General features: G+C 53.3%; 1 protein-coding gene across 18 annotated transcripts in view; it reads left to right on the top strand.

The window, feature by feature from the left end:
• Window positions 1–6,486, top strand: part of SLC8A1 (solute carrier family 8 (sodium/calcium exchanger), member 1) — a 111,080-nt gene extending 104,594 nt beyond the window's left edge. For 17 of the 18 annotated variants that reach the window (XM_010562479.1, XM_010562476.1, XM_010562473.1 and 14 more), the window contains 2 exons: window positions 3,043–3,318; window positions 5,976–6,486. In XM_010562479.1, coding sequence (XP_010560781.1) covers window positions 3,043–3,318; window positions 5,976–6,352 — 653 coding nt within the window. In that variant the 3' untranslated portion in view covers window positions 6,353–6,486. The remainder of the gene's footprint in view (window positions 1–3,042; window positions 3,319–5,975) is intronic. The other variant, XM_010562488.1, reaches the window with a different exon arrangement.
• The last annotated feature ends 15,062 nt before the right edge of the window (window positions 6,487–21,548 follow it).

Genomic DNA, 21,548 nt, shown 5'->3' with positions numbered 1-21,548 from the left:
GTTTCACTCCATCCCCTCTGTACATGCCCTCCAAGTCACTGTAGGCTGTTGCTTGGTCCCCTCCAACCTCCTCTCCTCCTGATTCACCAAGCCATCTCCTTCCACCTCTCCCCATAGGCAACATCCTCCAGGCTCCAATCATCTTGGTGGCCCCACTGAATCCCCTCCAGTTTCACCCCCGTCCTCACGTGGGATGCCATACCCCCTCTGTACAGACAGATACCTGCATTAGAAGCCCTCTCCTGCCGTGCTCTCGCTGGCTCCGTCACTGCCCTCTCCCCTGCAGCCGCATCTCTGCTGAGAGCCCCAAGGATGCCAGCAGAGTGCAAGGATTACCTGTGCCGGAGCTGGGCCAAACCAAGACCAGGTTGGCTCCCTTAACAGGTTACCACATCTCTGGAGGGTGATCACAATCTGGATGATCCCTGGGCCTTTTCCTTTTCTTGCTCCCATGTACCGTGCACTCTCTGCGGGACCACAAAGGGGAATAGCCAAGAGGTGAAACTTCAGTGCGCAGGGTTTGGCCACCACTTTCCCAGGAAGGATGCCATGTCTTGATCCCCCAATTGGCTTTTCATCACCACCTTTGCGATGAGGCAGAAAGCTATTGTTGTTATCAGCAGCAACAGAGCAAGCAGCTCACCAGCAGCTTCCCCCAGTAACTCTGTTGTCACGGCACAGAGCCACCATTCAAACACGGGGTTAATTGATACCCGCGTAGTGGTACACAGCATACAGCAAGACCGTTTTGTTCTCCCTGTAGGAGGCTTTATAAATTTTGTTATTCAATCAAACATCCACATTGTGGAGGAAGATGTGAAAGGAGGAATGTTCACCCTGGCCAGCAGTGGGGCAGAAAAAAACAGCACGGTCTCATTCAAATGCTTTACGCCAGCCTGATCAGTACTGTGGCTGCTGGGAGAAGCAGCTTTTCCCAGGCATGGAGCCATCATCCCTTTAAACCCAGTGTCTGGTGAGGTGGGACCTCGTCCCCTCACCCACTGTGGTGGAGCAGAGCAGAGGCTCAGGTCTCACTGGGTGCTCTTGGCTACTCTGGGACTTGGCCCCTTTTTCCTGCCATCCCAAGGTGTCCTCCAGGGAAGGAGAGCCAGGGTCACTCATGCCGTCTGACAGGGATGGACTGCACGTTGCATCCTCCCATTGGTAAGGAGCTTCTTCCAACAGCCGTGCAGGGAGATCTGGTGGTCCACAGCCTTGGAGGGGAAAAAAAATGCATCAAAGACAATGACAAATCACCAACCCGAGTGCAAGGGATGTCTTTAACACAAGTTGCAATGGCCTTGGAATCCCCGATGTCCGTGACTTAGAAACCCATCCTTGTTCCTTGAGGGCAGCAGGAAGGCTCCCACTGATTTCATTGGGAAAGCGTCACCTCCCCTTCATGCCCAGGGGTGGTTCCAGCATGAGCAGGAGGAGTTTTTGACCACTGTGCCACGCTGGGGGAGCTCCACATTTGCCACGCAGCCCGCCCAGAGGACAGGCTGGCCGGTGGGCTCGTGAGATGCCACGTCTGAGCTGCTGGAGGTCACCAGCCCCAAGGGGCTCACTGGTCCAGTCAGCCCCGCACAATGGGGACTCCCTGGAGGCTGGATGCCAAGTGGCTTTGGAGAGACAGGTGAGGTGTTGACACCTGGAGCAGGGAAGGGAGAAACTGAGACACCCGCCTGGATCCCCATGGTCCTGCTGGGACTGACAAGGTGAAGATGTGCTGGGCCAGTGCCAGGGGAAGGGGCCGAGGAACCAGGGGAGGGGGCCAGGACGGTCCGACGTCTGCTGAGCTCTTTCCCTGTGACCCACAGGAGAGCTTCTGGGCACGAGCCAGCCTGCATATCCAGGGGGCATGGCTGTGGGTGCGTAACTCCCTGAGAGCCTCTGGGGGCATGCAGCAGCTGGCACTCAGGGTCCGAGAGCCCCCGGGACATCAGGCAGGATGGGCATGAGGACTCGCATCCCCAACTCCTCATCTGTGCTGGAGACCCAGGTCTTGCAGGTGCCGCGGGGGCCACAGCCGTGAGCAGCGGTGTGCTGCGCAGGGCTGAGCACTCAGCACAGCACCAGGAGAGCCAGGGTCCAATCCACACAATGTGCCTGGTGAGCAGAGATGGGGCCAGGACTGCTGGCAGTCTCAAGCTGGGAGAATGACCCCTGCAAGGCATTAACAACAGATTGGTGAGAAGTGGAGCACTGACCTGGATCAGGGACAGAAAACAAAGAGAAGGAAAGTGCATTTTTGCTGTGACAAATGATGCCCCATAGCTGGCTCATGACCTGCGGTGCTTGACAGTTACCTGAAAGGTGTGCAAATGAGAAAATGTTTTCTTGTGCAGGGAGAACCCACTGACCTGGGTCAGACCAGACTGAAAGGAATGGGCAGCCAGAGCTCGTAGGGAGGCGTGTGAAGGGGCAGGGAAATACAACAGGGAAGGACAGTCAGCAGTGATGGACCGGGGAGGTTTTAGAGCAGGTGTTCTTTATGGCTGGACCCCAATTTGTAGAGCTAGCAGCTCAGCAGCCCCACAAACCAGCCGTCTTTCCAGAGAGCTGGAGGCAATCACAGGCACTTGTGAAAAGCCACTCAAAAAGGGCTTCCTTAGGGGAGTCTCCATGAGGCATATGTTGCTCTTGGTGGGTTTGCCCACCCCAATTGGCTCCAGCCAGTGTGAGGCTGGTCGTTTCCCACGTCTTCTGGGGAAAGGGCTCCTGAGCAGGGGCTGAGTCCCAGAAAGCATCTGGTGGTTCAACTCAGGCAGAGGCGCTGGCCCAAGGCTCTGCAATTTCTGAAGTGCAGGTTGGTTTTCGAAACTAATGCCTTTGGAGGGTGTCTGTGCCGTGGAAAGGGGCCAGGAAAAGGCCATCAAGCCCCTCTGATGATCGCCCAGAAAATAAGATATGTGGAAGTCAAGGCCTTCTAGGGCCCAAATCATGAGAGAAGGCATTTGGGGGGCTGCCGTATGTACAGGAGCTTTGCCCAGCCTCCCTCAGGATGGGCGAGTCTAATCAGGCACTGGTGGTTTTCTCCAGGGGAAGATGACGATGACGATGAATGTGGGGAGGAGAAGCTGCCCTCCTGCTTCGACTACGTGATGCACTTTCTGACTGTCTTCTGGAAGGTCCTTTTTGCCTTCGTGCCCCCGACAGACTACTGGAATGGCTGGGCTTGCTTTGTTGTCTCCATCCTCATGATCGGCCTCCTGACAGCTTTCATCGGTGACCTGGCATCCCACTTCGGCTGCACCATTGGCTTGAAGGACTCGGTCACCGCAGTCGTGTTTGTCGCACTGGGGACGTCAGTGCCAGGTAAGGACAACAGCAGGATTTGTTGTAAAGGTCCATTTCTGCCCAGTCTGGGTTTGGGTTTGGGCTGGGAAAGCTGGGCACAGTGTGGTCCTTGGCTGTGCTCTGCAGGACCCCCAAGGATAGATATGAGGTGAATGTGGAAGTTGTTTTTCAGTCTCAGGTGGGCAGGGAGGATGGAACCAGGATGTGGATTCAGTCCACAAAATTATTTCAAGGACCTTGCCCTTGCAAAGACTGTGAAGTGTCTATTTCTGTGGACAGCCTCCACAGCATCCACTCTCAGAGTAGGAAATTGGTCTTTGATTAAAACGCTGCCTGTGTTGGCAGTCTTGCACTTTCTGAGCATCTGCTCCTTTAACCTTGCGTCCCGTTAGGTGGTAGTCCATACTCAGGGTGCATCATCCCCCACAGACACCTTTGTGTGAGACCAGGGTCAACTTTGGTTCAGATGGATCAAGGTGAGATCGCTGAGCTGGGGGAGCTGCTCGAAATGCAACTTGTGAAGCCCGTAGAAGGCCCCGGCCCCACAAATGTTTGGAGACGTGTCTCTGATCGAATGGTCACCCAGCCTCAGAAGACAGCAGAGACTGAGGGCTGACCAGGGAGAGAAAAAAAACATGAGTTTCCATACCTACATACCACTTTGTACATACCAATGCACATTGATTTGCTGCAACCCAGCCAACTTGCTGCAACTGGCTCAGCAAAGGGCCCCTCTTAGGGATGAACCAGTGCACTGAAGAGGATGGTCCCAGTGACACGGTTTCTCTGGGAAGTCCCATGTCAGCTTGTGTGAGAGGGCCTGTGCCTTTCTCTCACCTTACTGCATGTGCTGTGCTGGCTAGGCAGAGCCTGGTTCCCAGAGAAGGGGCTCTACCCCAACCCAACCACCCCTCACGTCGGTCACACCTTCCCTCGCCACCCCAGACTTCCAGTGATCAGCACTCAGGTGCTTGAAGGTCTTGAAATTGTCCTAAAGCTATCAGATCCCAAAAAAGAAGCAGCAGAACCAAAAGGAAGAATAGATTAGGGCCAGAAACAGAAGAAGTAGCATTTTTTAGACCTCTGGCACTAGAGCTTTTAGGCGCGAGGTTTGCAGGGCTGTCTCACACCCTTGACAGTGAAAATCTTCCCTCCTGCTTTTGTCAACAAAGGGTAGCATTTAAGAAGTTCTTTTTAGGGTACATTTGGCTACTCTTGTTTGAACTAGCAGATGCTCCCCAACTGTGTTGTGTTAGCTGGGTGCTAGTTGGTCTCCTCCACACCTGCCTTCCAGGAGGCAGGCAGACAGGCATCAGACAAATGTGCAGTGAAAACAAGACTGACGGGGACCTTCCCTGCATTAAAAGCACCGCTCAAGCTTGCAGAAGTGTGCATGGTTGTTTCCGCACTCTGCATGGCACTGGCAGTGTGCCCCATCCATCCTCCCACAGTGGCAGCTGGAGAGCCACAGAGGCATCAGCATTGTCCCACAACACCATTACTGCACCGTGACCAAGGCTGAGATCAGGGTGAAATCCCTTTTCCTTCCCTCAGCAGTCAGATGCACTTCCATGGGAGCTTTTCTAAAAAAATAAAGCAGCCTTTTGATTTCTTTGCTGCAAATGGCCCCTCTCGCTGTGCTTATAGGTGCCCAGACCCTCCCGTTACATGAAACTGGGTCTTCGTGCCAGGCTGAGCTTCACCGTCTCACCTTGGAGTCCCACAGGGAAGGAGCGTAAAGGAAACTCTGTAGAATTAAAAAACATGAAATCTGACCTCACCGTTTTCTTTTTCTGAGCCACACTCTGCTGCCTGTACCCAAGGTGATGTGGAAGTGCAGATGAGTTAAGGATTCATCTTCTCATTGTTAGCTGAGAGTGCTCACCTGGACAAAACCCAGATGCTAATCCCCCCCATCCCGCTCACCTCCCCTGGAGATCCAGAGTGGGTTTGGATGTAAAATCAGCACTTCCCTGTGGTGCAGAGCAGTGTCATGCTGGTCTACTTGACACAAGATCTGCCATGTAAAAGGCCAGCTGAGCTTTATCACAGCAATTTTGCCACTGGTATTAAAGTTGGTGGAGCACCTGGGCAAGCGTACACCCACCTGCATGGTTTTTCTCCCTAAGGGGTGAAAGATGACCACTTGTTTACCAAAGTGTCAGGGTCTGCACAAGGCACTGGACTTTAGTGAGGCAAAAGGTTTTGGAGCGACATCATTAAAGCAAACACAGAAACACAAATACAAAATTTCAGGCGACCTGGAGGACAGATGCAAACCATTGTGGCTCCCACAAAGCTTTTCCAACCTTTTCTGTTCTTTTACAGGTCAACACATTAGTGGATGTGGGAGAAGGGGCCAACACCGTGTAGTACTGGGAAGTGTTGTCCCTTGCTTGAAGCACTGTGGGGCATCTGGGGCCATACTGGGGGAAGCCCCATATTTCTGGACATTGAGATTTCCTTCCTGGGCATTTCTGGACCCTGATTGTCACTCTGGCTCTGGCCAGACGTGCCCTTCCTTGGGAGTGCCCATAGACGGGGCTGTACCCTGTCCCCTTACCCACTGTCTTCATTCCCCAAGTGATGCCTTGACGTTTGTCCCCAAGCTGCCTGCTGCTGTCCCTCCTTACCTGGCTGTTTCCCGAGTGTTTCTCTCTGCCTTCTCTTTGCAGACACGTTTGCCAGCAAAGTAGCAGCGACGCAGGACCAGTATGCGGATGCCTCCATCGGGAACGTCACCGGGAGCAATGCTGTGAACGTTTTCCTGGGTATCGGGGTGGCTTGGTCAATCGCAGCCATCTACCACGCGGCGCACGGACAAGCCTTCCAAGTCTCGCCTGGCACCCTGGCCTTCTCCGTCACCCTCTTCACCATTTTTGCTTTTATCAGTGTGGGCGTGCTGCTCTACCGGCGGAGACCCGAGATTGGAGGTGAGCTGGGCGGGCCGCGGACTTCCAAGCTGCTCACATCCTCACTCTTTATCCTCCTCTGGCTCTTGTACATATTCTTCTCATCTCTGGAAGCCTACTGCCACATAAAGGGCTTCTAAAGGGACAATCAGAGATAGTAAATATATATATATCTATATGTATCTATATAGAGCGATATATAGGTATAGATATAGATATAACGCTGTGTATAATGAACAGAGAAAGAATAAAAGAGATTTGCCATGTTCACACACCTGCTGATGGAAAGCGGCTTTGGAGCATCCTTTGAACTAGGCAGGACCCCAAAGCCAGCAGGACTCCTCCCCGGGCAGCGGCCCCGGCCAGGAGCCCAGCGGCAGGGCCCTCTCTGCAACTCTACCAACAAGAGCAGCTGGTAGGCACCGAGCCCTTTCCCCTCGCTCTCTCCCACCCGCCGACACCCCCCCGGGAGGATGGATGCGGAGGCGACCGGGGCGTGTTGGTACGGGGAAGGCCAGAGTAGCTGGTGAGAAACAGAGCAGTGGGCGAGGGACGGAGAGGAAAGCGAGGGTCCTGATCTCCGACCACCATCCGCCTGCCTTCGCCACTCAGGAACGTCCCCTCTGGCCCTGTTGGAGAGAAGCGAGAGACCAGACTGAAGACAAGGGGAAATTGGGAGCTTTCTAAGGATAGAACACAAACCGTTTTCGTCATTGATTTGGGGTTGGGTTTGGGGTTTTTTTTTATTTTGTTTTGGCGTGTGTACAACTAGCACTTCCCCCTCACATGCCCCTCACCTTTCCCCCTCCGTGCTTCGGGGATGCGCAGCCGCAACCTCGTGTCCAGTGTCCTAAGCTGAGGCTGCGCAGAGTGGCGGGGGCCTTCCTCCTGCCTCGTCTGCCTCCTCGGGCATGCTGTCGTGGTATTTGTAACATTTGCATGAATGAAATGAACCCTATCTGTATATAGCATCCTATAGCGATAGTCCTTCCAGCCATGTGGGTTGAGCATTGCAGATACAAGTGTTTTCTTTTCACTGGGTTTTATTTATTTTATTTAGTTTAGTTTCGCCATAGGTTTTTGTTCGTTCGTTTGTTTCCTCTTAGCGGGGGTAAAAGGAGGGAAAGCCGTCCCCATTTATTGCTCCGCGCGTGGGTCCATGAGAAGCAATAACAGCCACACAGATGTAGGTTTTCAGGGGAGGAAAACCCATACCCCAGCGACTGCAGGCTCCATCCCACTGCGTGGCTGGGGTGCCCCCCACAGCGGCCAGTCCAGGACGTGGCTGAAGCTGGTGTGAAGGCCTCCACCATCCACAGGAGGTTTTACACAAGGTCCCAGGGAGCCTGAGCGGGATGAGCAGCATCCGAGCCCAAGGGGGGATGAGCATGGCTGGCCCCCAGCACCTCACCTGCCTATGCCTTTATAGCCAGTGGCTGCCTCGGAACCCTGATATTTCCCGTGTCCCCAGAGGTCTAGTGACAGCCCCTGTTTCTGAGCGTTAAGCCATCAGGATCAGTCCCCGAAGCTGGTCCTTTCCCACAGCCATTTGGAGGCAGAATAATTCAGCGTAAGGGCTGAAGGGCCATAACGAGATCTCCCACGCCACTGAGCGTAACTGGGAAGCATCCCCCAAGGAAAAAGGCCACATTTTGCACTGTCCGAACCTGAAATCAATGGGAAGGATGAGACAGGGAGGTGTAACTCAGCATCACCCCCCGACTCCGGCAGTGGGGGCTGGGGTAACGAGCCCAGCCCAGGGTGTAGAGCCCCCTTGGGTGCAGCACAGGGCTGACGTTGTGCGCTGGTGTTGAGAGATGCCTTCTTACCCTACACCCTTCACCAGGCTTCCTGGTGGCCCAGCCAGGCAAACGCCCAGCCTGCACGTCCACTGGTGATCTCTTCCCACCCAGCTGAAAACCATGTCTGATGCTTGCACCATAACTGATTGGCTGGGGGTATTTGTACTCATTTTGAACAATCTGTGGAAATTTTTGTAACCTGTTGTAAGATTTTTCTCTAGGAATATGAAGTTGTGGGGTTTTTTTTTTTCTTCTTCTCAAGCCTTTTCTCACTTTTGATGGGTTTGGGGGTTTTCTTTTTGTTTCTCGTTATTTTGAGGGAAGAATCAAACACAGGCGCAGGTTGTTCAGGTTTATGATTACCGTTATGTACAATGATTTCATTTTCATCTGTTTGGCTTCATTGATTTTTCTTTGTGTGTATTGCCCACCACTATAGGCAGTGAGTCCACTAATTGTGATGATCCTTACCAATGCTACACAATGCACAGACAAATAAAGTTTGTAATGATTCCTGATGGATCCAGTAGTGCTCCTGCATATTCTCTATGGAACACCCTTCCCTCCCCTCCTGTTGTCTCCCTTTCCGTTGTACCCATCTCTTCTTTACTCACTGGTTTGCCTTCGCTGTGCTTCTGCCACTGACGGGGGGGCAACGGTGCCTCCACACGCCCGCTCTTGCCCCATCTCATGGCTTTCTTCCTCCTCCATCTCCATCGCGCCTCGGGCTTGGTGTGCCGTGGTACAGCCAGGGCTCACAGCCTGCCCAGCTCTCAGGGGGATGCAGGAAACCACCCAGGGACAAAGCGGCAGTGCGATCCTTCTGGGGCCAGGACCCGCTCCTGTGCTGGGTCCCCCATCATTGCTAGCTTGCCCTAGGCTTGGGGAGAGCTGTGCATATGCCCCCAAGGTACTCAGCAGCTCTTTCTGCTTGTGTCCTCTAGCTACGTAGAATGACTCCTGGCTCTCGTTCCAGCCTCACGGTGACTTGCACTAGGCTAAGCCACTAGCTAATGATAAGTAGGAATGCAGCAAACTGGGAGCTCAGGCTGCTCCGGGAAGCTGCCTGCCCGTGCCCCAGTCCAGGTGCCGTGGGCCGTTTGTGACCCCCATGGCTGGACAGATCTCAGGCAGCACTGAGGAGGAGAAATGTCTCTACGTGCCCAGGGATGTTGCTCCTCCCTGTGTTTCATCCAGCATCTGTTGAGCTGCTGTCCCCTAATAACCGCAATGTCCCCCACACTCCCGGAATGCTTCCAAGGTCCCGCTCTGACAGCTGAACTCAAACACCAGCTCTGGAGACAGTGTGTGTCTTCATCTGCTGGGGCTTTCCCCGCTCCTCCCAGTCAGGCTCCTGCCCATCGGCTGTGCAGGAGCAGGATGGGGCCACACGGCCGGTCAGACTGGCACCGACAGCAGCGGCTGACTTGCGAGCTCTGGGCTAGAAATGTGGCACCGAGCAAAAAAAGAGAGAGGGTAGGAGGTAGCCAATTTTGTTGCAGCATGGCGGTGTCTGTAGAGGCCCGGAGGCAGTAAAATTCCCATCTGCTGATGTGAGGGGATGTGTGGCAGAGCAGGTAGCTAACACACCCTGGCAGCCAGAGGATTTAACATGATATCTGGGCTGCTCTCGCCCAAACCTGGCCCTCCCCACACACTACGATGCTTTTTGCCAACTGTGCCGCCAGCCCCACTCTCCCTGCAGGTGCTCGGCACCCTCCAGGATGAGTGTGGGTCAAGCTTCAGTGCTCGTCGAGCCCCAGGCGAACGCAGCCGGTCACGTCCGTGTGCTTTTCCCAGGCAGTGAATGATGAAAGCAAAGCAGCTCTCCTGACCCAGTAATTACATCTACTGAAAGGTGATGTTGGTATTTTACTCTCATCATTTGCTTCTTCAGAATGAATTGCAGTCACTGAAGTCATTAACAAGTTGAACGGGACTCGTGTAGCAGCTCAGTTTAACAGGCAGTAAATAACTCTTCTGCTCACAAAGCTTTCCGAAGGGAATGATGGAGCATTGCTTGCTTAGGACGAGGCCTAAATCACACAGTAAACACCAGCCTTGTTTATGCAATTATTCTCTGCCAGCGTCGTGCTTTCTGGCATCTTTAATGGGCGGATGCAAAGTGTGATGTGTATCATCCGCCCAGTTGCTCACGACGGAGCCACCGATGAGCAGTGAGCCTTTCACCTCCCTGGCTGCCGCCTCGCCGTGCCAAGGGGAAGGACCGCTCCACCGAGCCCCGGCCGCCCACCTGTGTTCGCAAGGGTGCAACGCCGGCTCTGCCGCACCAACCTCGTCTTTAAATCAAACCCTCCAAAGGCAAAAGCAAACTGCCCTCCTCTGCGAGACGCCCGTGCCTGGCAGCATGCTGCCAGGGGACAGCAGGAGGGAGCGCAGCCCCCAGCGCAGGCACATCTTGCCCCTGCCCATCCCGTGGGTCTGATGCCCGTGCTCTCCCATCTCCTCCTCATCCCTGCCAGCCTCCCCACCCTCCCTCGCAAGGGAAGGGCATCGAGCATCTCTGATAAAGCCCTGGGTTCAGGGAGGTTGCCAGAAACCGCACTTCAAACCCTTGGCCTCTGTCCATCCTCCTGCCCCAGACTCTTGTCACCCCCTCTCATCACCCCGCTAGCCAAAGGCAAACCTTTCCATGGAAAAGGATGCAGCACGGTGCAAAGGACATTCAGAGACAGACATCCGAGTAACTCAACAGGCCACTGCAAAGCGCTTGGGGACAAACAGAAGGAGCGCACAGAGCAGTGACAGCCCTGAGCATCTTAGCAAAACCATATCCCCAGCTCTTCGGGGGCCAACAGGAGTGGAGGCAAATCCCAGCCACTACCTGAACGCATGGAAAAGGCACAAAAGAGTCAGGGACTCTGCAGGTCCCTGGTGCCAGTGGGAGCCGCAAACCTGCAGCATCTTACGGCTGAGCCTGCCCGAACTGCTGCCGCCCGCCTGCACCCCTGCCAGGGCAGCAGGGGAACCGCTCGCTCCAGAGGTGCAGCGGATCCCTCGTCTCCAAACAATGCTCCCGCCCATGTGTCACCCATTTCCAGGCTGCCTGCGACAGCTCTGGGGTGAGGGGACATTGCAAGAGTCATTGGTGCATCTTTCTCCCAGCTTGCATTGCTTCCTTAAAGGACAAAAAGGAAACGGAGGCTTTGAGCCCTTTCTGGTCATGAGTCTGGATGCAGTCTACAAACTCGCCGTGCTATTTCTGCTGTGGGAGGGGAGAACCAGAGCTCGTGTGTTATCGTTACAGCTATTTTTAAATGCTTGGGTAAGAATCAAGTGCAACAGTATTGGCAGTCATATAGGTACCTAAGGAGGAGGTTCAGCTGCATTCCCGGAGGGGCAGGGCTGGGCATAGCCAGAAAGTGATACACAGAGAGAAAAGAGGGAAGACTTAATGCCGGAGGGTATTATTCTGGGAGAAACCCCTGCCTTATTTTTCTGGAGGCTTTGGCACCCAGGCCCATCTGGGGAAGCATGTTTGCAGAGCACCAGGAACCTCTCTGGCCTCTCTGAGCGTGCGATGACCAACAACACACATGCATACACGTGCACAGCACAGCTGCAAAAAAGCCTGTTTATCTTGTAAAAAATTGAGTTGTGCAGGAAAGCATCCAGAGGCATTTGTATTCTTGCAAAAAGCACCAAGGGACAATAAATACAGTGGGATTCCTCACCTTTTAAGGACTCGAGCCTTCCTCCTTTTGGAATTAGAGGTGCCAAGAGCCTCCCACCAGCCAGCAACATCCTTCACGCAAGGGGAAGGGATGCTGCGAAGGAAAGGGGCCCATCTGGCCAAGCAGAAGCTGTTATCAGCAAAGATAGCCAGAAGATTACTGTTACTAGTAGGATTTGCTCTCTATGGCATGTCCCTGAGAGCATCCGAGGGGTCTCCGCAGGGTCTTGCTGTCTCTCTGGAGCATCTTGAGAACAGCCAGAGCTGTCTCTGAGCACCCAGTGCCCCCAGGGTGGCTCATCGCTCTCTCCTGCAGGCCCTGCACCCTCCCTTGGCTCCTTCCCACCCTCCCAAAGCGAACGCCAGCTTGGGGCTCCCCTCTCCAGAAGTGTGAAGGAGGGCACTGGACTGCACGTGGTTCCCGAAGCGGGTGCTGTGGAGTGCTGCTGGGTGCTGCCAGTGGGATGTCCAACATCAGAGGGCACAGGGAAGGGATGTGCCACGGGGTCCCAGCCAGACCTGGAAACCCTGTTTTAGGCACTGCCACAGCATGTCCCCCTGCTGCAGCTGCCGTGGCTACGGACATGCGTCTTGAATTCTGCACAGCTATAGCACAGCCTCTAGCTTTTTCAGCTGGCTATAGGCACCAACCCCAGGCAGTATTTTTATCTATTTGATTCAAAACAGCCCTTGATCTGTTGTACTACACAACAACAGCTCTCCACCCCTCCCAGCACACACATCACCACCACCCCCCCCCAACAGCGTGTAGTTCCAGGTAGTGGTGGGAAGGAGCATTAGCAATGCACCAGGAGCATATGCTACCTGATGTTGGGGTCCTCCAGCATCCATCCTGAGCCAGCTCAAGGCCCCAAAATGGCCATCTGCGCACAGTGATAGTCCAGCTTGGGGCTTGTTCTGGGCTGGTCCCCCCCATGGAGCCTCTCCACATGCTCTCCGTGCAGAGGAGCCTCCTCCTCTCTCACTGGACCGAACAGCAGTGCTTGTTAGCTCAGGCTTGGTGTCTGTGTCTCAGGGCAAAGATTAACCACTCCAAAAGATGGCTTGGACTTGAGACCCTGCAAGCAAAGGACTATGCAAGTTTCCACGCAGCAGAGGTGAACTTCAGCATGCTGAGCCCCTCCTGCTCCTCACCCAGGCACCATTACAGCCACCACCCACAGGCACCATTTTCATTGTGCTGCTGTCCTTCACTCATGAGTTTTTGGAAGATTAAACATTTCTGCTGAATTTCCACCGCTATCAAGTCCCACAGATGCTCCAACTCCACACACACACCCCCCACCCCAACCCTGCCTCTACGCTCCCAGAGCAAACAAATCACTTTAACTGGGGGTTCAAGGTCCACCTCAACTCCTTTCTTTCAAAATGGAGCCTGTTCTTGGTGCTCTAAATATTCTAAAACTTATCTACCCGCCTACAAAAGTTTCCTGCCCTTGCCTAAAATGGGTAACGTTTAAGTAAAGCAAGTTGCAATGGCTTGGGTTGCTTATCCACATTTAGATCTCCTAAACCCTTGCAGGACATGGAGGACTGCCACAGGGCTCTCTCCCTGCGCCTCCTGATCTCTTCATTGAGGTTGGATTTATTTCTTCTCCTTCATTTCTAACTCAGAAGAGTCCCTTATAGATGACAGCAAGGCGAGACCCATGTGGAGCGCAGCCTTGCTCTGTTTTCTTGATGAAAATTGCCATGGCAGTCCGTGGCACTGTCATCACCAGGAGCATGTGCCCCTCTGCCCCAGCCCACAGCCCCTGGCAGGCTCCTCCCTTACAGAAATGTGAATTTCTGGCAGATGAGCTTCTTTGCAGAGATAATTAGAAATGTGGAGAGTTGCTGAGTCACTGTAAAATTGCTGCACTAGCAACAGGATAGATTGGATCCTGGTGGTTCAAATGTATCCCAGGTTGCCATCAGGCTTATCTGGAAGCATTAATGAAAGCTTTTGCAAACTAGTGGCTTTGTGACTCCCAGGGATGTAGGGAGGTGCACGACCAGATTTCCTCTTGCTCGGTGTAACACTGAGATGGGTCCCTTGCCCCTTGCTTTCAGCTATGGCCCTGTGCATTGCCCTGGTCTTGCCTTGCAATAAGAGCTGTGATTAGATGCCCCTTGACTGAACTCCCCCTGTACAGATGAAAATGAACCGATGCCTGTTGTGTGTTCATTTGTTTGCCCCATGTTGCTTCTTTTGTCTTCCGAGCTCTTGAAAAAACATGCTCACGCAGTGAGCCATGCAGGACACCTGCTTGTCTTGCTCTTAATCAGGAAACATGCACTACTTCTAGCAGCTCTAGAGAGTAAAAGATTGCGATAATATCTTTTACATTATAGTCACTATGTTAGCAAGAAAGAAAACATTATTTATTTTTTCCCTGACAACTCAACTTCTGACAACACTTGTCCAGCTTCTTTTTTTCCATAATGCATTAAGCATTAGGGGTCACTGCTCTGCAAATAACCCAGCTTTCAAGACTACATGTTGAGGACATTGTTCAGCAATCCAGCAAAACAGTTTTATTTGTGGATGGAGGGGAGAAGTTGGTGAATTCTCCTAAGCTTCCTAGCTCCTGCTGGAAGAAACACATGGATACTGGTAAAAGCCACAAAATGCTGAGTTTGACAGAGCACAGCCCTCTGTATCCTGGGTCTCTGTGCCGAAGAGACATGGCATGAGGTTGTAAAATCAAAACCGTGACTTCCTGAAGGCCACTCAGCGGTGGCGGGCATCTTTATACCTACCACTGTCCCTAGGATATCCGCTGAGGTCTCTGGTACACCTGGTGCTCACCCGGTGCAAACGTCACCATTAATCAAGCGAGAAGAGGACATGGAGGACACCACGTGCTACCTTCCCCCTACCCCAACAAACAAGCCTGTGGGATATTCCCAGCAAGAAGCAGTCAGACTGCCAGGGAGCAAAGCTGTTGCCAGGAGAGCTCACACATCTCAAAGGCAGCAGGTTCCCCGTGGGACTCTCTCTGCGCTGCTCCATCGCTGCTGCAGCGGGCAGAGCTAAAGGAGAGGCCATGCTTGTTCACGCGAGCGTCAGCTTTGATTTCGGCCAGAGAGCCTGCAGGGAGCGGCCATAATATTCTGAAGAAGAGGGAAATGAGAAGGGAATTAGTCAAAAAAACGATAGTAGCAGTAATTTAGATCCATTACTAATTTTCCGCTGTAATTAAGTGGTCCGGTTACCTCGGTGCTTGAGTGACCACTCCAGTTCTCAAAAGCCATTTCCGCACACTTGAAACGCGGGGAAAGCAACCGCCTCGCTTTCTAGAGTAGAAAACAGGCTGCTGCTATGAGCTCGGAGAGGGCACAGAAACACATCTGTCTTGGCAGAGATGTAACACATCTGTCTTGGCAGAGATGTAATTCAAACCAGCAGCTTCTTCCACTGTCCCACTCAGGAGAGGAGGGACGCTCAGGCAGGGAGCTGGCAGCTGCCTGCACAGCCGGTCCCAGGGATGCTGGATGCTCCCCATGGATGAGGCAGCTGGGGCCCCCTGTAGCGGCAGGACGCAGGACAGAAAGAGCTCTAAATGGCTCACCGGTCCTAAAAACAGAGGGCAACAGCTAGAGGCTGCCAGGGCAGCGGCTGGGGACGGCACTGCCGAGGCAAGGTTGTCCTCTGGTCTTTCTGACGCGCTGGAGCACATCCTTGACGTGCTCCAAAATGACGGCTCACGCTTTCCTGCTCTCCTCTGACAGCGGTCCCCCTGCTCACTGCCCTGGGAGTACCCCGGGGGAGGCAGGTGCGGGGGGAGGCTGCGACCACCCTGATGCACCCGAAGCACCGATCAACCCGGCCACCCGCCACGGTCACCCCGCACATCCCGTGTCACCTGTCATCCCTTGCATCCTACCCCTCACAGCCGCAGGGCACTCTAGGGCAGACAGACTTCTTGTGCAAACCTTGACCGAGAGGGAGAGAGAGAGAAAGAGACCTCTGAGAGCCCGACGCACCACCCAGTCACCCCACCGGGGACAGGGCAGGCAGACCCCAGCTGGGCAGAGCCAAATTTTTCCAAAGCGGGGCCGAAAGGAGAGTTTGCAGAAGACCTGGCTTGCCTGGAGGCAGGAATCAGAGCACAGGTCATCGATTCAACCCCACCTTCCCTCTGCCGCCTGCGCCGAGCCTGGCGCCGGGAGCCAGCACTGTCCCGGCAGCGCGAAGCCCCTGTGCTGGTGGGTCAAAGCTGAGGGTCGCCCCCGGGCTCAGCAGCTGAAGCCTCCTGATCTCTCTGTCTCTCTCGTGGTTCCTCCTAAGTTCAATGGCACAATGCAGCTACACTATTTGAAAAGCCATAATATTTGTTGGTACAACTCTTTTATTACCGTCGATTTATATATATTTGTTGATAAAAGAGGTCATCTTGGGAGAAACTTGTAGTCTACTGGGAAATAATTATCTGATGCTGTATATGCTGTACATGCTGTATAAACAAAGCAAAATATTTAAATCTAAATGTTCAATGGACTCGGTGGCACGTGCTGGGCGGGGGGGGAGGTTGGGACAAGGCGAGCCCCCTCCGTGGGCCACCACGGTTCAGGCTCGGGGTCCCCGGCAGAGTCACCGTCCCGCTGGGGTCCTGGTCAAAGCCTGTGGCAGGGTCTGGCCACGCTGCAAGGGCAAAGCCTGCAGCCCACGCAAAGGCGAAAGGAGGCGATTTTGCAAGGGAAAGCAGCCGCACTTCACCTCCCTCCTGGGGGGTGAAGCACAGGACCGGGTATGGCTTGCTTTGTCAGAAACTCTCAGTGCAGCAAGCCCGGCGTCACCCACCCGCTTCCCTCTTCTCCTGCCCAGGGTGGAAACCCTTCGGGCACCCCCCAGCATGACATCTCTAAGCCTTATGGTCAGAGAGAGACGATTCCCAGCGGGGAGATGTCCGGCGGTGGCAGAGACTGGCTCTGAGCATCCGGCTCCTCCGACTCGTTTCCATGCTAACCCCATGCAACAGCACCAGCCGCCCTCCCCAGCACGTTTTACAACAGCGACGAGCTGTGATTTTCTGACCTGACGCGTGCTGTTAGAAAACCTGTTTCATATTTTCCGTGGTATCGATCTACAACTTTTGAAATCATTGGAGACAGTTGTGGTAGCCTAAAAATTGTGCTGAGCTCATATATTTTTATATTTGTGGTGTTTTCCTATTAATAGAGAGTAGTGAACCAGTAACCCTATTAGCTGAAAGTGAACTATTCAAAATAAATATACGACTGCAGAAAATATTTGTAAAAATAATTTATTTAAAATATTCTGCCAAAGATAGCTCTCTAATGATCTGTAAAATGTTGTTTCTCTCTTTTGCTCTGAATGTCATTGTGAAAGCACCTTTCTTCCCACTATCTTTTGAAGATTTGCTTTTTTGTATCTTTAAGGGCAAAGAAATACGCCAATGATTTTTTTTTAACAGAGCAGTAAAATAGAGTAGTAGGGAGGCACAAGACAACTTTATAAAGGTGATAAACGGGATCCAGTAACCATCACACTGAAAATCCGGTTTCTCCTGTAGTTCCTCGTGTGGGCAGATGGGTTTTGAACCCCGGGCCAGTTCTCTAGCAGGAAGGTCCCAGCTGCGGCTGCTGTCGCTGCTGTGTAGCTCACCTGAAGGAGAGAAATCTCTCCACCATCCATTTGCAGGCTCGGGGCATTTGCACCCCTTCACGGGTAACTTCTGCCTCTTCATTATTTAAGAGCGCGATACCTTTATTAGCCCTCAATAGGCCCTGTGGCAGATGGGTAACCCATGCTCAGGGCTCTGCGGGGCTTCGGCCCCAGGAGGTCTGGCCCCCTCCAAAGCCATTCCCACCGCGCGCTCGCTGCCAGCAGCAGCCCCGACCCGGCAGCAGAAGTAATCCCACTGACACCCGGATCCGTCCCCTTCCCTGCATGGGGACAGGGGCAGGGGAGACCCAGCCATCACGGGATGTGGTACCTCAGCCAGGGGATCCGTCCCTGCAGGTCTGCAGTTAAACAGGGGGGTGTGCGGCTCTTTACCAGGAAGAGGCTGCCCAGATTAGTCTGTTCAGAAATTGCAAATCTTTTTTTTTTTTTTCATAGAGGAAAAATCTTATCTCACTTCTTTTGAAAGTACTTTTCAATGCTAGGAAAAGCCTTCATTATCTCCTGCAATCCCCAAGTCTGTTGCAGTGGAAATACATCCTCAGCCACCTCCCTTAGGCTCCACCATATCAGAGAGATTTTTGGCTCAGGTTTTTTTTTTCACTTCCGAGCAGATTCAGTTTCTTAAATTTCTTGGTCGTAAAGGTCCAAAGGAATTAATTGATAAGAAGGAAATGAGGGCCCTGTTCCAGTGAACCGGTTTCCACGTGCAATTCAACTTCTAACTGACCACCAGTCAGGCACATGTGTAAGTGCTTTACTGGACAGGCGCCCAGAAACGGAGACGTGAAAAGCAGTTTCCAAGCCGTGGGGTGCATACGGGTGTGACGAGGGCACCACCGTCCATCAGGTGCAGGTGTCACGCCACAGCACGGTAAAGCACAATCTGCAGCCATGGGAACTACATGCCAGTGAATTTTTGTTCCTCTGTACAACGAGCTCTCTGAACACAGGGTTACGCAGCTGCTGCATCACAAGGAAATGCGAGGGAGACGGGGAAGACAATTGTGAGAAGAAATTGGGTTTCTGATCACTGTGCATTTTGTTAATTAGTGAATTCAAATAGTTTTATTTTTACCAAAAGCAGATAATCTTTATTCCAGTAAAGACAACTGTTGACTTGAGATATATATATATAAATATATATATATAATTTGAATGGTTTATATCCTGTTGCTCTAACTACATAAAATGGAAACATGTTGCAAGTTGTGTCATTCCAATGTACAAAATAAATGACTTTTTTCCCTGCATGCTGCCTGGGTATGTTGTGATTTGAATTAAGAGTTATATTTGAATTGCCTTATTCAAGAGGTTGTATGTTACCTAACTGGAGAATGACCTGGCACTGTTCATCACATTACATGTGTACTTGATGCTGTGTTACGTCAAATTCAGATGAGTTGTCTGTCATCTATGTATTTTGTGGGAGACCTTTTATCTTGTTAAACTGTGATATGTAAACCTCTCATTGCCTGAAATAGTCAGAGTTGTATAAATCAGTGTCTTCAGCTGTTTTCCTAATTTTATCACATTTCCTAACACAAAATATAGATGTTTGTAAATTCTTCATTCATTTTGTCTATTTTTATGTATGAGGCTTTTTTAATCTGGCAAAGGAGTAAGATAAGGCAGCTTCCCCCGAATTTTTCAATCAAGGCTCAGTTACATTTCTATCCCTCAGCAAGATGCAACAACCGATTTTCAGCAGCTACAATTGGCATTAGGGACGTATGTTTATTGCTGTTATCTTTTCTGGCTCAGATGGGCCATTATCGCTGCAGAACACAATGATAAATGACAAGCCACATGTGATGCTTCTGTAGTGACAGCCCACTGGGGACCAGGCGCTTTACAGTGGCTTCTTCGGCCCCACGCGGCTGCCGTGCCGCAGGTTGAGTGGGAACGGAGTGGGTAGATGTCCCTGCCACAGCCAGCCAGCCGCGAGGAGAGAGGGGAGAGATGCTGCTTACTAATCCCGACTCCGGGGCACTTTTTCTCCTTACATGAGACACCCCAAGACCGTGCCATCTGCCCTCCTGCGTGACAGCCCGGCCGTAAAACTGCACCTTGTCCATTTATTAACCCCACGGCTGCAGCACGCCCCTGAAGACCGACATCCCGTCCTGACACTGCGTCGTGCAAAATCGCCCACGACGGCTGCTGCTACAGCGTCTGCTGGAGCCATGCGTGGGTTTTTTTTCCCTAGCTTTGGTTTCCAGCCATGGGATCACTTTACTCCACGGCTGGCTAACAGCAGTGTGCTCCCCAGCTAGACACCAGTATACCACGTACAGGTCAGATCCTTTGGAAAACATGCCACGCCGTTGAAGGAAGCAGTACAAGGTAGGCACAAATCTGTTTCGGTAGGAGCACAAGGACAAGAGGTGACCCAATACCCCCCGCAGTGGGGTTTGCCAGCTCTGCCGTGTCACCCCTCTTGCCCCCCCCCCCAGACACAACTGCTGCCAAGGGCTGCAGCATCGTGAGGCCAAGAGACAGGGCTGATTGGGGAACAGACCCCCAGAAGCCCATCTCCTGCTCTCAGCTGACAGGGGTATTTCTGGGTGTTTTCCCTCCGTGCCTAAAATGCCAAATAAAACAGTTGTTGAGAGCATTAAAACACTCTTGCCAGAGCCAGCCACGGTCCCAGCTCAGTTGTACAGGTGCCATCATCCTAACCAGAAGCAGCATAAATGTTTCAGGCATACGAAACCACACCGAGGTGTCTCAATCATGGTGTAAAAGCCCCACTGTGCTCCCCCCACTCCTCCATTTTTTGACTGTCGCTGCATAACTGTGCCGTATGAAACGCTGGTCATTTTTTATATCTAGTAACCATAGAAACACATAGTCAGGGATGTAAATTCCTGGAACAGGACAAGCTGTGGTCCTGGGTTATTGATTCCCTTTCCAGGGCTTCAAGTGCTATAAAATTTCCTGTTCCATCCAGAAACACACCTCCCAGTTTTCTCTTTTCCTCCCTTTAGTTTTGGCAAGCTTCAGGTTTGAAGGATGCTGTGGGCGAAAGGGAGATGCACCGGGAAGGGCTGGGGTAGCACAGGAAGGAGGTTGTCAGAGAGACGGCTCTGTGCAGCACCCCAGAGAAGACCAAAAAGACGAATGGTGAAACGAGTTTTGCTACAGGCACCCCCTTTTTTTTTTTTGAAGCGTGGGGTAAAAATGCTAATTTTTGCCTTATCCACTCGAGGGCTCTTGGCGTGACCCCAGAAGGGTCTGTGGTCATGCCCCATTCCCTGCCCTCATTGCTGCTGCAGGGAGGCACCATCTGGAAGTCACAGGCTCAGCCCCAGCTGGCAGGAGAGGAAAGGACCCCATGGCTTTCGGTGGGCTCCTCGCAGCGTCGTGATGCTGGACCCCCACCTTGGTTCCCCTCACTTTAACCTGCCCTGTCCTCGGCTCTGCTGGCACAGCTCGCGGTGCCCTGCTGGGGCTTGTACAGCCCCGGGAGTGCAAGGGGACATCCCGGGGTGTGCAAGAGGGCCCCCTCGGGTGTGCAAGAGGGCATCCTGGGGTGTGCAAGGGGACATCCTGGGGCGTGCAAGAGGGCATCCTGGGGTGTGCAAAAGGGCATCCTAGGACGCGCAAGAGGGCACCCTCGGGTGTGCAAGGGGACGTCCCGGGGCGTGCAAAGGACATCCTCGGGGACAGGGATGGGTACAGGGCTTGTCCGCAGCGGATCTGCCCTCGCTCGGGGGTAGCCCTGCTCCGAGCCAAGGCTGGGCTGGGGCCCTCCGGTGGCTGCTCCTGTCACTCCTGGCCCAGAGAGCCACCTTGGGCCGGGAGGCCAAAAAAAAGGGTCAGAAACAGGAAAAGTGAAATCTCGAAACAAGCCTCAAGAACTGGACGAGGAGAGGGGACGAGTTGGGCTTGTCCTGCCCCGGCGCAGGGTTGGCCCTTCCCTCCGCCCAGTCCTGCGGGGGTCTCCACGCCGGGGCCGGGGGGGCTGCTCTGGCTCTGCCACCCCCGGTTTGCAACCCTCACCTGCGGGAGACCCCCCCCCAAAACCAACCCCGCATCGGCTGCAGCAACAGCGGCGCCGAGACCCGCCACAACACAGTGCACGTAATGGCGGCGGGCGGGACCGGCGGGAGGCGCGGCCCCGCCCCCCCCTCCCATTGGCTGCCGAGCGGCGGCGTTTTCCCGCGCCCGCGCGCGGCGTGGCGGGG

This window comes from Haliaeetus leucocephalus, unplaced genomic scaffold (assembly GCF_000737465.1).
Source record: "Haliaeetus leucocephalus isolate CR32 unplaced genomic scaffold, Haliaeetus_leucocephalus-4.0 Scaffold160, whole genome shotgun sequence".
Lineage (NCBI taxonomy): Eukaryota > Metazoa > Chordata > Aves > Accipitriformes > Accipitridae > Haliaeetus > Haliaeetus leucocephalus.
The sequence above is the reverse complement of the archived record's forward strand: the minus strand, read 5'-3'. Positions and strand labels throughout refer to the sequence as shown.